Source organism: Staurois parvus, unplaced genomic scaffold (genome assembly GCF_062004578.1).
Source record: "Staurois parvus isolate SC_StPar_1 unplaced genomic scaffold, SC_StPar_1.0 ptg000544l, whole genome shotgun sequence".
Classification (NCBI taxonomy): Eukaryota; Metazoa; Chordata; class Amphibia; order Anura; family Ranidae; genus Staurois; species Staurois parvus.
In genome coordinates this window covers 2,468,677-2,482,520 of record NW_028318340.1, presented here as the reverse complement: position 1 = coordinate 2,482,520, position 13,844 = coordinate 2,468,677, and the positions used below count along the sequence as shown (strand labels likewise).

General features: G+C 42.1%; 1 protein-coding gene across 3 annotated transcripts in view; it reads right to left on the bottom strand.

Annotated features, from left to right (window-relative positions):
• Positions 1-13,844, bottom strand: part of TRPC4 (transient receptor potential cation channel subfamily C member 4) — a 256,992-nt gene that overhangs the window by 82,086 nt on the left and 161,062 nt on the right. For 2 of the 3 annotated variants that reach the window (XM_089690823.1, XM_089690824.1), the window contains exon 3: positions 10,806-11,324. The exons of the other annotated variant lie outside the window; for it this stretch is intronic. In XM_089690823.1, the coding sequence (XP_089546949.1) occupies positions 10,806-11,324 (519 nt within the window). The remainder of the gene's footprint in view (positions 1-10,805; positions 11,325-13,844) is intronic. 3 annotated transcript variants of the gene reach the window in all.

Here is a 13,844-nt window from a genome sequence, read left to right as displayed (position 1 = left end):
GTGCGGGCCGCATTTTGCACGGGCGCGAGAACCCATTCATTTGAATGGACTCCTGTGCCTCGTGACATGCAGAGAAGAAGTCCCTGCACTTCTTCCGAAAACGCAGCCCGCACAGGAACCTCGGTTCCCAGTACGGTGGCGTTTTACAGTGTGGGCGGCATGCCATTAGAACTAAAGGCACCCGCCTGCAGGTCCGCATTTCTCTTTGCGGGTGGTGCGGCTGCACGGATTTTTGTGCAGATCCGCAGCGGCAACACCCGCGCAGATGTGAATCTAGCCTTATGGTGTATGTTGCGTGCTAATGGGCACCACGTTACAGCAGTTCATTGATCATGAATGGGTTGCCAGCAAAATGCAACAGATCCAAAAAGCATGTAACTTTTTTTGGCAACACAGTGCACTATAATGTATGGTATATGCTTTTTGGTGTGCAGCAGTGGGTTGTCCTCTACTGTACAGTTGAGATGCCATTCATTGAATGACACTGCAATGCACATAGAGTAGGTGTGCTTCTGTGCATTGCCAAAATGTATGTGTTGCCACAACACACAGCCTCAATATTATATTTTCTGAAATTGAACAACATTTAAGACTACAGGTAAAGGTGTGCCAAAGGAAAAAAAAAACAATGAACTCTTTAGCATTCTTAACCAATTTAAGAAGAAGAATGCATGCGCTACACTGTGCAGGACTTTAGTTTAGCCCATAGGGCATACTCACTATGTCCTACAATGCATTCTTCCTAGAAGCAGGAGTCTATTACAGTGCAGTTTCAATGATGTTAGAGTGATAATGCATAACAGCAATATAACAACTTTGTTTACATCATCAATATTAGCAAATTATGTAACAGATTACAGTAACCCATATTTACCCATAAGGTTTTATTTTTGATAACATATTTTCTTTTATAGCCTCTAATTACCTCCTAGTTGACCCTAGTTACTCTGCATTAGCCCCTATGTTTATCCTTGCTTGTTTCACCTTTTTTATGTTACTGTTTATACACAAACATTGTACCTAAGCTTTTGTTCATATACTGTAGATCTTCTATAATGTTGTGCTAAAAAGTACTTGCAAAATTAAAAAAAACACCTACCTGACTTGTAAATAACTTTCTTATCATGGGCAGAAGAAATATTATTTTAGTGCTTTGTTAAACTGGAAAAAAATCCTTCACCCCCTCTCTCTCTCATCCTCCCCTCTCTCTCACCCCCTCTCTCTTTCCTCCCTTCTCTCTCTTGCTTCCCTTCTCTCTTGCCCGTCTCTTTCTCTCATTCTCACCCACACCATTCCTCTCTCACTCCCCTCTCTCTTTCTCACCGCCTTCTCTCTTGCCCCCATCTCTTTCTCACCTTTCTCATCCCCCTCTCTTCCACTCTCTGAGCCCCTCTCTCTCCCAGCCCCCCTCACCTCCTCTCTCTCTTCCTCCCTCTCACTTACCCCCCCTCTTTCAACTCCCCTTTCTCTCACCCCCACCATTCCTCTCTCTCTTGCCCCACTCTCTCTGACTCCCCTCTCTCTTACACCCTCCTTACCCTCTCTCTCACCCCTCTCTCTCTTTTTCTCTCACTTGTCCCCCTCTCTCCTCCTCTCTCTCTCTTACCCCCTCTCTCTCACCCCTCCTCCCTCTCTCTTACTTCCCTCTCTCTCATCCCCTGTCTTCCCCCTTCTCTCTCTCTTCCGCCTTCTCTCTCGCCTCCCCTCTCTCTCACCTTCCCTCTCTCTCAACCACCTCTCTCTATCATCCCCCTTCTCTCTCTCTCATCCCCCTCTCACACCTGTCACTCCTCCTTTCTCTCACCCCCCCTCTTCCTTACCCCTCTCCCTCCCTCTCTCTCACTCCCTCTTTCTCTTTCACCCCTTCTCCATCTTAACACTCTCTCTTTATTAGCACCTCTTTCTCTTTCAACCCCTCAACCCCTCTCTCTCTCACACACACTCCTCTCTCACCTCCCACTTTATCTCCCCCCCCCTCTCTCCCCCCTCTTCTTTCGCCCCTCCCCTTTCTCCATCTCTCTCCTACTTTTCCATCTCTCCATCCCTCTCTCTCTCCCTCCCTCCCTCCTATTCCTATCTCTCTTCCCCCTCCCCCCTCTCCTCTTCTGTCTCTATCCCTCCACCCCATTCTTCACCTCTTTAATATCTAACAGGAAATTCTGTCATAATTCAGAATCTCAGTAAAAAATGCACCCTATCAGTAAAGTTTCCATGTAAAAAAAAAAAAAAAGTTGTGGAGAAGTTGGCAACCCTGTCAGGAAGGAGCTGAGTGGGAGCTGAATGCCCAAACAAAGCAATTAAAATTATTGTAAAGGCAGCATGCACTTTTTTAATCTAGTATTAGGGCCCAAGTTTTGATCTTGTACACAGGCCCACTGGTTTCATAAAACGCCCCTGGTTGCACCAGAAAGATAGCTGCTGCACGTTGTCCATCTTTAAACCTGAAAGTGCCCACTGGCTTCTACAGAAGGAAGCCAGGAACTTCCATGCAGGCTATGCTGCAGTGGATATTTAAATGCCCCATCTATGCAGCAGAGTTATAATAACCAAATGATCAGGCTCACAGAGATTCCTGGAGGCGTGGTTGGGAAGCCTATGGGCACCTGACAGGTTATCAGATGGCCACCATCTGTGAACCTATCATGTCTTTGGTGGCTTCCCAGCAATGGCAAGGGGAATCTCTGTGTTTGCTGGTGGGCCCTTCTGTGCAGCTGGGATGCAATACTCTTGTACCAAATTGTATTGTAACTGTAATGTCTACCTTCATTTTGTAAAGCGCTGTGCAAACTGTTGGCGCTATATAAATCCTGTATAATAATAATAATAATGTGGAGGGTGGCTGCCACAAATGCATGTAATGTAGGCAGTGCAATATGTAGGTGGAGCTTTGTATAGATGTGGCTTGAGTGTGGGTGGGGACACATGGGGCCCCATGATCTCCTATCGCCCGGGAGCCCAATGAGTTGTCAGTCCACCCCTGCACCCCGTATTGCATGCCGGCGATCCATGCAGGATAAATGGGATCTGTGGATTGGGGAGCATAATGGATCGGATTACAATCCATTATGCTCCCCAATCCACAGATTTGAACCATCTTGCAGGGATCATCGGCATGCTACCTATACAGGGTGACACCGGACACGCTCAACCAAAAAGGTAAGTTGTAAAGAAAGCCGACACTCCCCGAAAGCATGGATCAGGTCTGTGGATTGAGCATAATGGATCGGAGTCCGATCCATTATACTCAATCTGCAGATCGGATCCATTCTTTGGGGATCGTCGGAGGGGGGTGTCACCAAGTGTTACCGCAACGGGTGACACCAACCCTAGGGACGCCTCTGGGGATCAGGTAAAAAGATGTTGAGGGCCACAGACTTGTCTTCATTGGCATAAAGGTTTGAGATCCATGAGAACGAGGTGAGGACAGAAAACAAATTTGGTAGTGAGATGATAGGTTGGGTTGGGGTCAGTAATAGGTCATCAGCAAATAAGCTAACTTTATAGGAATGCTGGCCAGAGGAGATGCAATGGATGTTCAGATTCTCTCTGATGAGAAGTGCAAAGGGCTCTAAACTAAAACAAATAAGAGAGGGGAGAGGAGACAGCCCTGTTGGGTACCCTGCACAATCAGGAACGGGGAAGAGCAATAGATAAGATATTTACCAGCAGCTAATGGGTGGGAACAAAGAGATTTTAGCCAAGAGGTGAAATATTGCCCAAAGCCACATCTGTGTAATATGTAATGTAAGTAGTCCAACAAGATCAAAATGCCTTGTATATATCGAGGGAGAGTAGCATGCCTTGTACTTTATTACAATGTAATAGGTGTACAGGATGTGTGGCTTTTTGGGTATTATCAGCCTTGCTGTTTGGAACAAAGCCCACCTGGTCATTATGGATTAGCGTGCATAGAAATGAGTTCAGCCAAGATGCTAATACTTTTGCTAATAATTTAATGTCCAGGTTAAGGAGAGATATTGGACAGTAATTATTGGGGTCCAGGTGGTCTTTGTCTGGCTTGGGCAGAATGGCTACATAGGCTTGTAGAGAGGTGGCATGGAGATCATGGTGGGATTTTAGATGGTTAGAAAAATTAGTGATATGGGGAATGAGAATGTTGGGATAAGTTTTATAATATAAGGCTGATAAGCCATCTGGACTTTCACATACAGTATGTTATTAAAAATACAATTCTGTTTTAGTATGCAAACAATCATGAGTCCTTAAAACTGCTAAATTGTGCATTTATATGCGCATTAAAATGCATTTATTGCTGTGCCCTGCCAAGAAGCCTTGAGGTGGCATTCAAAATTAATGGCACTGCAACTCATTGCACTGAGGATCATGCAGTACCACAACACATAGGTGTGGGCCAGCCTTAATATTTTTACTTAGGTCATTAACTTTCAGTTTTGGTTTCCTTCAGTTTTTACAATTTTTTGTACTTGTTTGTTAATTGTCTTACCGTTAGTAAGAATGTTGAAATGTATGATGTGTTTGTATAATCTAAAAATTATTTTAGTGTTTTTAATTGAAAACATACTGTTAACTGCGATCTTCGGGCAAAGCTGACAAGGGAAAAACGTGTGTAAGCAACACAGGTCTTTCTCCTGTCAGCATGGACATGCTGCCTTGTATCTCTCCGCACAGCAAAGAGATACAAAACAGCATGTCTCCTTAGTAAATCACAACACAGTGCACACAGTAAAACACTCCCAGCACACAGTGAACCCTTTGATCGCTCCAGATGTTAACCCCTTCCTGCCCAGTGTCATTAGTACAGTGTCAGTGCTTTTTATAAGCACTGATCACTGTATTAGTGTCACTGGGGATGTCAGTGGCAGTTAGTCAGTTCCCCCCAGTGTCAGAATGCCCGCCGCAGTCCCGCTATAAGTCGCTGATCATCGCCATTACTAGTATAAAAAAAATTCCAGTATATATACCACCATTTGCAAATGCTATAACATTTACATAAACCAATTAATTTACATGTATTGGGATTTTTATATTCAAAAAGACATGTAGCAGAATACATTTTGGCCTAAATTTATGAAGAATTTAATTTTTTTAAATTTTTTACTGGCTATGGTCTATAGGAAAAAGTCAAAAATTGTTTTTTTCAGCATTGTCTGTTTTTTTTGTTTATAGCACAAAAAAATTAAAAACACAGAGGTGATCAAATACCACTGAAAGAAAGCTCTATTTGTGGGAAAAAAAATTACATAAATTTCATTTATGTACAGCATTGCATGACCGCGCAATTCTCAGTTAAAGTTAATGCAGGAAAAAAATGGCCTTATTAGGAAGGGGGGTAAATCCTTTTTAGGGCAAGTGGTTAATAAACATCTACGCAATTATATGATGGTACTGGCCAAATCAGTAACACAATCTTTTATTCTAAAGTGAAAAATAGCAAAAATGGTTTGGCCACCTAGGTGAAAAATGGGAGGCAGGGCCCAGCAGTGAAAGGATTATTGTTAGGCTGTTGAGGAAGTGATTAGATGGATATCAATACCAATTCAATATACTGTACATGAAAGGTATTCTTGCTAACTTGCTTGAGATCATAAGCCTTCTGGTTTGTAATGACTTTCTATTTGAAGTCTAAATAAAGGACTTCTCTATTTACAAGAAGGGGTGTTGGATTGGAATATCACTAACATATTTATGAAGGATTTGCATTCAAGGGCATTAGTTTGCATTTGAACTGATTTCTCTTTCCTATACAAGTCAATATAAATGCCAAAGCATCTTAGCGTAATTCAAAAGCAGGTCAAAGTGACTGAGTAATGCAAAGGCAAACTACAACTCATACGCAATTCAAAGATACTAAAAAACAACTCAAAGCAATTCCATGAGTAATCCAACAAATAATTGACGCAAGTCAAATCAAGTCAGAAGCACCTGACAGCCTACTGGATATAAAGCAGTATTAAACTCAAAAGCAAACATTTAATATATTGCTGATTACCAATTCTTAGACGTGATGGCTGTATTGGTTTCCTTTTTTTTATTCTTTCTTCTGTTTTCATATGGTATTCCAGCCAGAAAGTCTGTTTTTTTAAGAACACAAGCTCTCCAGCAGAATGTATTGGTTTTGAAGTTGAGACAAACCATTTAACACTGGCAGGGGTGATAAAATGTTCAGCTTTCATTGATTTATGGAAAACCTTTATCCCAAAAGGAATAAAACTGCTTGTTGTAACTGATTATAAAGTGTGAGCTGGAGTTTGGCTTCAATGTATTTAAAAACCCAATGTATTTAATGTATTTAACACCCCACCCCCCACCCCATAGTCACAATGCTGTTGTCCAGAGTTGACTCTCACTAATACTGGAGGTGTGTTACTGGCCAGTGCACCAGGTGAAAACAGAGGAGGAAAAAGAAAATAAGAGTAATGCAGCCACCACATCTAATGATTGGTAAGCTGCAATATAATACATTTTTGTATTTTGGTTTAATACAGCTTTAAGTATCTTCTGAGTCTGATATTCATGTACATTAGCACTTTGAAATCCACAGGGTGGACCTGAACAGGGGCAATGACATATTTCAACAGAGGATTTAATCTACACATGCCAACATATCTTAAAATAAACAGTAAATACAGTATATATAATGGTACCAGAGGCAGAACAAACAAATTATAAATCATATATATATATATATATATATATAATAAACAACCACGACAAATGTGGATCCAAATGGCTACGGCCCTTTATTATAGGCATTAATTTAATTATTAAATAATTAACAATGACCAAAAATGTTTTAATTAGATGTCATTAACATGTACTATTATATATAACTATAACAATACAGCTATAACACAGCTATTAGAACTCGGGTTATCTAACCAACAACCAAAACTTTACAGTCCTCTTTCTATGGAAAGGGACACATGCCTCATAAGCAGAGCCACGCCATGGAAGGGCAGGTGGGACATCTTTCTACTTCTGTTTTTCGCTGCTGAATAACCACTACTGACATACTTTTTATTTAAAAAATATGACAGCTCATGCTGAATTTGTTAAACTGACATCTGCTAATTAGAATTAACCAATCCCTATTGAATATACAAATTACCCTAACTGCTATAGCTTTATTTGATCTGCCAGGGTCCCATAGGTGGAGGGGAGGGGACAATTGCCTCCACTTTACATTACACACAGTTTTTTTCACCATTCTTACTTGCATGTTTTGTGATTTATTTATCAGCTATTAGATTTTACGAATAAACAAATTAAAAGCACTGAATACAAAATGAAAAATAAATAATGTTACATGAACATTAAGAGAAAAACATTGATGGAAAACCATGAAAACTGTTTGTATTTATTGTATCCTAAACACACAGTAAAACATATGGACACAGTTCATCGAGTGCAGAAAATACGCCAGGCCCCCGTTCTATATATAGATGTGAGTAGGAGTTATCAAATTGCTTTTCTCTTCAACAAATATAGACTCACTTAAAAAGTCACCCTTCTGTCAAAGCCTGAGTCATATGTGCAGTTACATAAAAATCAACATAAATCTAATACAACAAACAGACACTTGCATGTTTGGCCATTATATCCAAAAGTGTTTAGACAGAACAGAGCTTCAGTGAAAATAGTCATCCTTCTGTCAAAGCCTAAATTATATGTCTGATTACATAAAAATCAACGCATATCTAATGCAAAAATAGAAAAGGGGTATATATGATAAATGTAGCCAAAATGAATCTGTCTTCAGGCCACAGCTTTAAAACCAAGTCCACATGTGTATTCAACACTGCTCAAAAATATTAAAGGAACATGTTTTAATCAGAGTATAGCAGCAAGTCAATTAAACTCCTGGGATATTGATCTGGTCATTTAAATAGCAGAGGGGGTTGTTAATCAGTTTCAGCTGCTTTGGTGTTAATGAAATAAACAGGTGCACTAGATGGGCAACAATGAGATGACCCCCCAAACAGGAATGGTTTTACAGGTGGAGGCCACTGACATTTTTTTTCCCTGCTCATCTTTTCTGACTCTTTTTCACTAGTTTTGCACTTGGCTAGGGTCAGTGTCACTACTGGTAGCATGAGGCGATACCTGGACACTACAGAGGTTGCACAGGCAGTCCAACTGCTCCAAGATGGCACATCAATATGTGCCATTGCCGGAAGGTTTGCTGTGTCTCCCAGCACAGTCTTAACAGCATGGAGGAGATTCCAGGAGACAGACGGCAGACAGTTACTCTAGAAGAGCTGGACATGGCCATAGAAAGTCCTTAACTCATCAGTAGGACCAGTTTCTTCCCCTTTTTGTGCAAGGAGGAACAGGATGAGCACTGCCAGAGCCCTACAAAATGGGCCCCAGCAGGCCGCTGGTGTGAATGTCTCTCACCAAACAATCAGAACGGTTGGCCTGAGGGCCCGACATCCTCAAGTGGGCCCTGTGCTCACTGCCCGGCATCATAAAGCTCAATTGGCATTTGCCATTGAACACCAGAATTGGCAGGTCTGCCACTGGTGCCCTGTGCTTTTCACAGATGAGAGCAGGCTCACCCTGATCACATGTGGCAGACGCGAAAGGGTCTGGAGAACCCGTGGAGAACATTATGCTACCTGTAACATTGTTCAGCATGTCCGTTTTGGTGGTGGGTCAGTGATGGTCTAGGGAGGCATATCCATGGAGGGATGCACACACTTCTACAGGCTAGACAATGGCACCCTGACTGCCATTAGGTATCGGGATGAAATCCTTGGACCCATTGTCAAACCCTACGCTGGTGCAGTGGGTCCTGAGTTCCTCCTGGTGCACGACAATGCCCAGCCTCATGTGGCTAGAGTATTCAGGCAGTTTCAGGAAGATAAAGGACTTGATACCATTGAATGGCCCCCACGCACGCCTGACCTAAATCCGGTAGAACTCCTCTGGGATATCGTATTTTGGTCCATCCGACTCTGCCAGGTTAAACCTCAGACTGTCCAGGAGCTCAGTGATGCCGTGGTACAGATCTGGGATGAAATACCCAAGGACACGATCTGTAGTCTCATAAGGAGCATGCCCCGATGTTGTCAGATATGCATACAAGCATGTGGGGGCCATACAAACTACTGAGTATCATTTTGAGTTGCTGCAATAAATTTTCAGCAAAATGGACTAGCCTGCTGCATATTTTTTTCACTTTGATTTTTGGGTTGTCTTTGAATTCAGTCCTCTGTAGGTTGATCAGTTTCATTTCCATTCTTACATTCCTAACACATTACCCAGTACATATCAGTATAGATATCCAGCATGATATTTTTCCCCATTGAGATCTGATGCATTTTCAAAGTGTTCCTTTCATTTTTTTGAACAGTCTATATAAAGACAGCTTACCCATTCCCTCACACTAGTAAAAATATAGTCTGTTACTGCAGAATTTCAGCTACCTGCAAAGTCAAAGACTTCCACTTTTCCTCTATTAGCAGTTCCAACCCACTGCAAATGTCATGCTTTGGCTCTTTTCATACAGTCTTACAAGTGTCTTTAGTCAGAGGATTCTGGCAGGGTTCTGATAATGCTATTACTAATAATTCCCATGGATTTGTCCCCTGAAGGGGGCCATCATGGACTACACTTAAAGTTTAATAATATGGTACTTAAGTCATCAAGTCAGTGTCATTCTCTGCATTATTGAAGACCACTCATCTCCAATAAAATATGTAATGGAAAAGGACAATGTGACATCACATGACCAACCTAAAGACTTCTGGAAATGGAAAGCATAATAAAAAATGAGATAAAATACACACGTACAGTAAGTGACCTTCAGTGGAGAGAGAAGAGGTGGGGCCAAAGTTGGGCTTTAAGAAGTTGGTCTGTTTTAATTGTAGATGTTTAAAATTTCTGTATAATATAAAGATGCCACATTTTACAGTATAGCCTTTCTTGCTATTACATCATTACAACTCACTAATGTTCATACTCTTTCTGCATGTTGTTGGGTTCTCAGGTCAAACAGAGCAACGTGACTCTTGGTTCTTTCACTAACCTTAACGGTAAAATACTTTATTGAGTATGATGTTCTCTATTACACACCACTAATACATCAGTACTGCTAGAGCTTTGTAATATCTCTTGACGTGGGTAGCTTTGAAGCTACAGATAGCAATAACAAAAAGGGTCCTTGGTGCATAATCCATCCTATATCTTTGTACAATTCAAGTTTTATAACAAAATATATATCACAATGTGGTACTTTTGGCATTGTTTTATAATATGGTCTTTAAGAAAAATTTTAATATCTGTACATTGAACATTGATCATAGGCTATTTCTGGTAGGTTAATTGATCTATGAAAAGCGGCAAGTTTAACCAAGCTCAGGGAGAACATGCAAATTCCAGGTATGTAGTGCCATGGTTGGGATTTGAACTGACAACCCTAGTGCTGTAAGGCAGAAGTACTAACCACTTAGCCATTGTACTGCCCATTATCACTACTAATTGCACTTTTGGCTAAATGAAAATGAGCGCTATCTACACTAAATTAGCTGAAGGATCCTTACCCTCGTAAAACAGTATTAAAAACATTTTCTGTAAAAGAAACAGCTTTGCAACACTGTATGACAATTTCACAAGTAAGTAGTAACCATTTACTTTTTTTAATTTTCAAACTATTGAACTTTGTGCATTGCAAGCCTTTTTTGGATATAGGAAGCTGTACTTGTATAATCAAACATTTATTTTTTTACTTTTTGAGCTTGTAGATGTTATTGTTCATGTACTATGATCAGTAAATATTTAAATGATGATAGATGCTCAGTTATAGAATAAAAAAAGCATACCTCTTTCTGGTGGTACTTAATTGCTAATTTCAGGCGGGCAAGTTCATTGCCACTCTGCTCTTCCAAGAGACCACCATCATCCCTATAGTTAAGAATAATTTCCAATTCCCTTGAGCTTCTTGTTTGGTCCAGAAGGTCTTTTGCAAATTGCTTACATTGCCTTGATAGCTCTTCGTACTCAGATTTAAACTCATTTTCCACTTTACTTAACTCCTGAAGCTCCCAGCTTAGTTGAAACGCCGTTAGAAAAGGATCCTCACTTGACAGTGCAATCAGAGATGGGCTTGCCAGCGCCCTGTAGATATTCAGCCTTGAGCGAGAGTGTCGTAAACTATCCACATCAGAACCAGAAACGCATTCCACGCAGTTACAGCGAACCTCGTGTGGTCTTGGGATTGAGACACCTTTTTGAACCAGGTGTTTTATAATTTCATAATTGTTCGTATGAGCTGCCAAAATGATCGGAGTGATGTCTGGAGTAAATTCAGAAAACTGTTTATCCAGCAGTATTGGTGGAACCTGGAACAAGAAAAGACACATTAGAAATTGTATATTTAACATGCATAAGAAAAAATGGAAATAAAATGCTGCAACAGGACTGCAACACTATGTACTTTACAGAAAGGAAATCAGGTCATGACGCAACGATCCAGTGCAACATGGCTGTTAACTACCTGCCGACCGCAGATAGCCGAATGACGGCTGCACTGCGGCCGGCCAGTTCTGAGTAGACGTCATATGACGTCCTCCCAGAACGCGCTCTCCTGCGCGCCCCAGGGGGCGCGCACCCGGCGATCTCCGGGTTCGCTGTGTCCTACGGACACAGCTGATCACGTGATGTGGTAAAAGGCCAATCACATCGGCCTTTTACCACGTGATCAGCGGTGTCCAATGACACGCTGATCACAGGGAAATGCAAGTGCCGGTTCTCGGCTGCACTTTCCTCACGCTGTCAGATCGTGAGGAAAGTACTGCCGAGAACCGGCAGATGTCAGAGCGGAGATCGGCACCGATCATCAGGGCACTGATGATCAGTGCCCTGATGATCGGTGCCTAGCAGCGCCACCCGCAAGTTCCGCCCACCTGTGCCCAGCAGTGCGCCCACTAGCTCCGCCCACCTGTGCCCAGCAGATCACCCACCTGTGCCCAGCAGTGCACCCACCTGTGCCACTCTGCAGTGTCACACACCTGTGCCCAGAAGTGCCACCTACCTGTGCCGAGCAGTGCCACCCACCTGTGCCCACCAGTGCCACCCACCTGTGCCCACCCACCTGTGCCCACCAGTGCCACCCACCTGTGCCTACCCACCAGTGCTGCCCACCAGTGCCACCCACCAGTGCAGTCCAGCAGTGCTGCCAGTCAGTGCCACCAGTCAGTGCCCAGGGGTTGTGCCAGTCAGTGCCGCCAGTCAGTGCCCAGCAGTGATGCCAGTCAGTGCCGTCTATCAGTACCCATCATCAGTGTAACCTATCAGTGCCGCCTATCAGTGCTGCATATTAGTGCCACCTATCCGTGACACCTCATTAGTGCTGTCTATCAGTGCCGCCTATCCGTGCCACCTCATTAGTACTGCCTATCAGTGCCCTTTAGTGCTGCCTATCAGTGCCCATCAGTGCCGCCTATCAGTGCCCATCAGTGCTGCCTCATCAACGCACATCAGTGAAGGAGAAAAAATGCCTGTTTGAAAAATTTTATAATAGAAACGAAGAAACTTTTTTTTTTTTTCAAATTTTTTGCACTTTTTTTATTTATAGCGCAAAAAGTAAAGTGCCCAGTGGCGATTAAATACCACCAAAAGAAATCTCTATTTGTGAGAAAAAATGATCAAAATTTCATATGGGTACAATGTTGCATGACCGCGCAATTGTCAATCAAAGTGGGGCAGCGCTGAAAGCTGAAAATTGGCCTGGTAAATAAGGGGGTATAAGTGCCTGGTAGGCAAGTGGTTAAGTTATGTGACTTCTAAACTACAAGCTCCCAGATTATATGCAAGGGTAATGGAGTACACAAAATGCACAGAATGTAGTTGATCAAAGCAAACATATAATTTGCTTCATGGAATTGATAAAGACTACAACCATGTGAAGACATACCCCAGATGTAAGCAGATGTTCAAAAACGTAACATATGGATAAAAAAAATCTGATCTGTCTATCTTGATGTTAACTAATGCTTATAACAAAACTAATGAAATCCCTATAACTAGGAAGAAGCAAGAAAGAATCCGGCCGCCTATCATTGGAAGATGATACTATGATGATAAGGCCAACTGGGCACCCCATAAACTGGGTGAGAGGACATAAGTCAGACATTACATTTTTTAGATTAAGAGAGCAGTTGTGACCCCCCTTTAGAACATAACTATAATACCAAAAGTGCATCTCCGTAGCCATTTACCTTAAGTAAACAGTTTGCTAATGGTCTGGACACTTCAAAATAATTTTGGAATGGCTTCAACTATTCTTCTGACCATTATTTAGAAGATAACTTCTAAACACGGCAGGAGGAACGCGCGGAGCAAAGGTAAGTGAATTGACACAGGGGGGACTTGGCTTACTACTTGGGGGGGAATAGTACTGTGGGGGATGAAATACTATATGAGGGATGAATTAATATGGGGGATGAATTAATATGGGGAATGAATTACTATAGGGGGATGAATTACTATAGGGGGGATGAATTACTATGGGGGATGAATTACTATATGTGGGATGAATTACTATGGGGGATGAATTACTATATGGGGGATGAATTACTATGGGGGATGAATTACTATATGGGGGATGAATTACTATGGGGGATGAATTACTATATGGGGGAAGAATTAGTATGGGGGATGAATTACTATATGGGGGATTAATTACTATGCTTACTATGGGGGAATATTACTATACTTACTATGGATGACACATACACATCATTCATCTACTCTTGGTCCGGCCCCCGGGTCCAATATATGAACCCACGGCGGCCCTCAAGTCAAAAAGTTTGCCCACCCCTGGCCTAGACGGATAGATGGATTGATGTAAGCCTCCACTT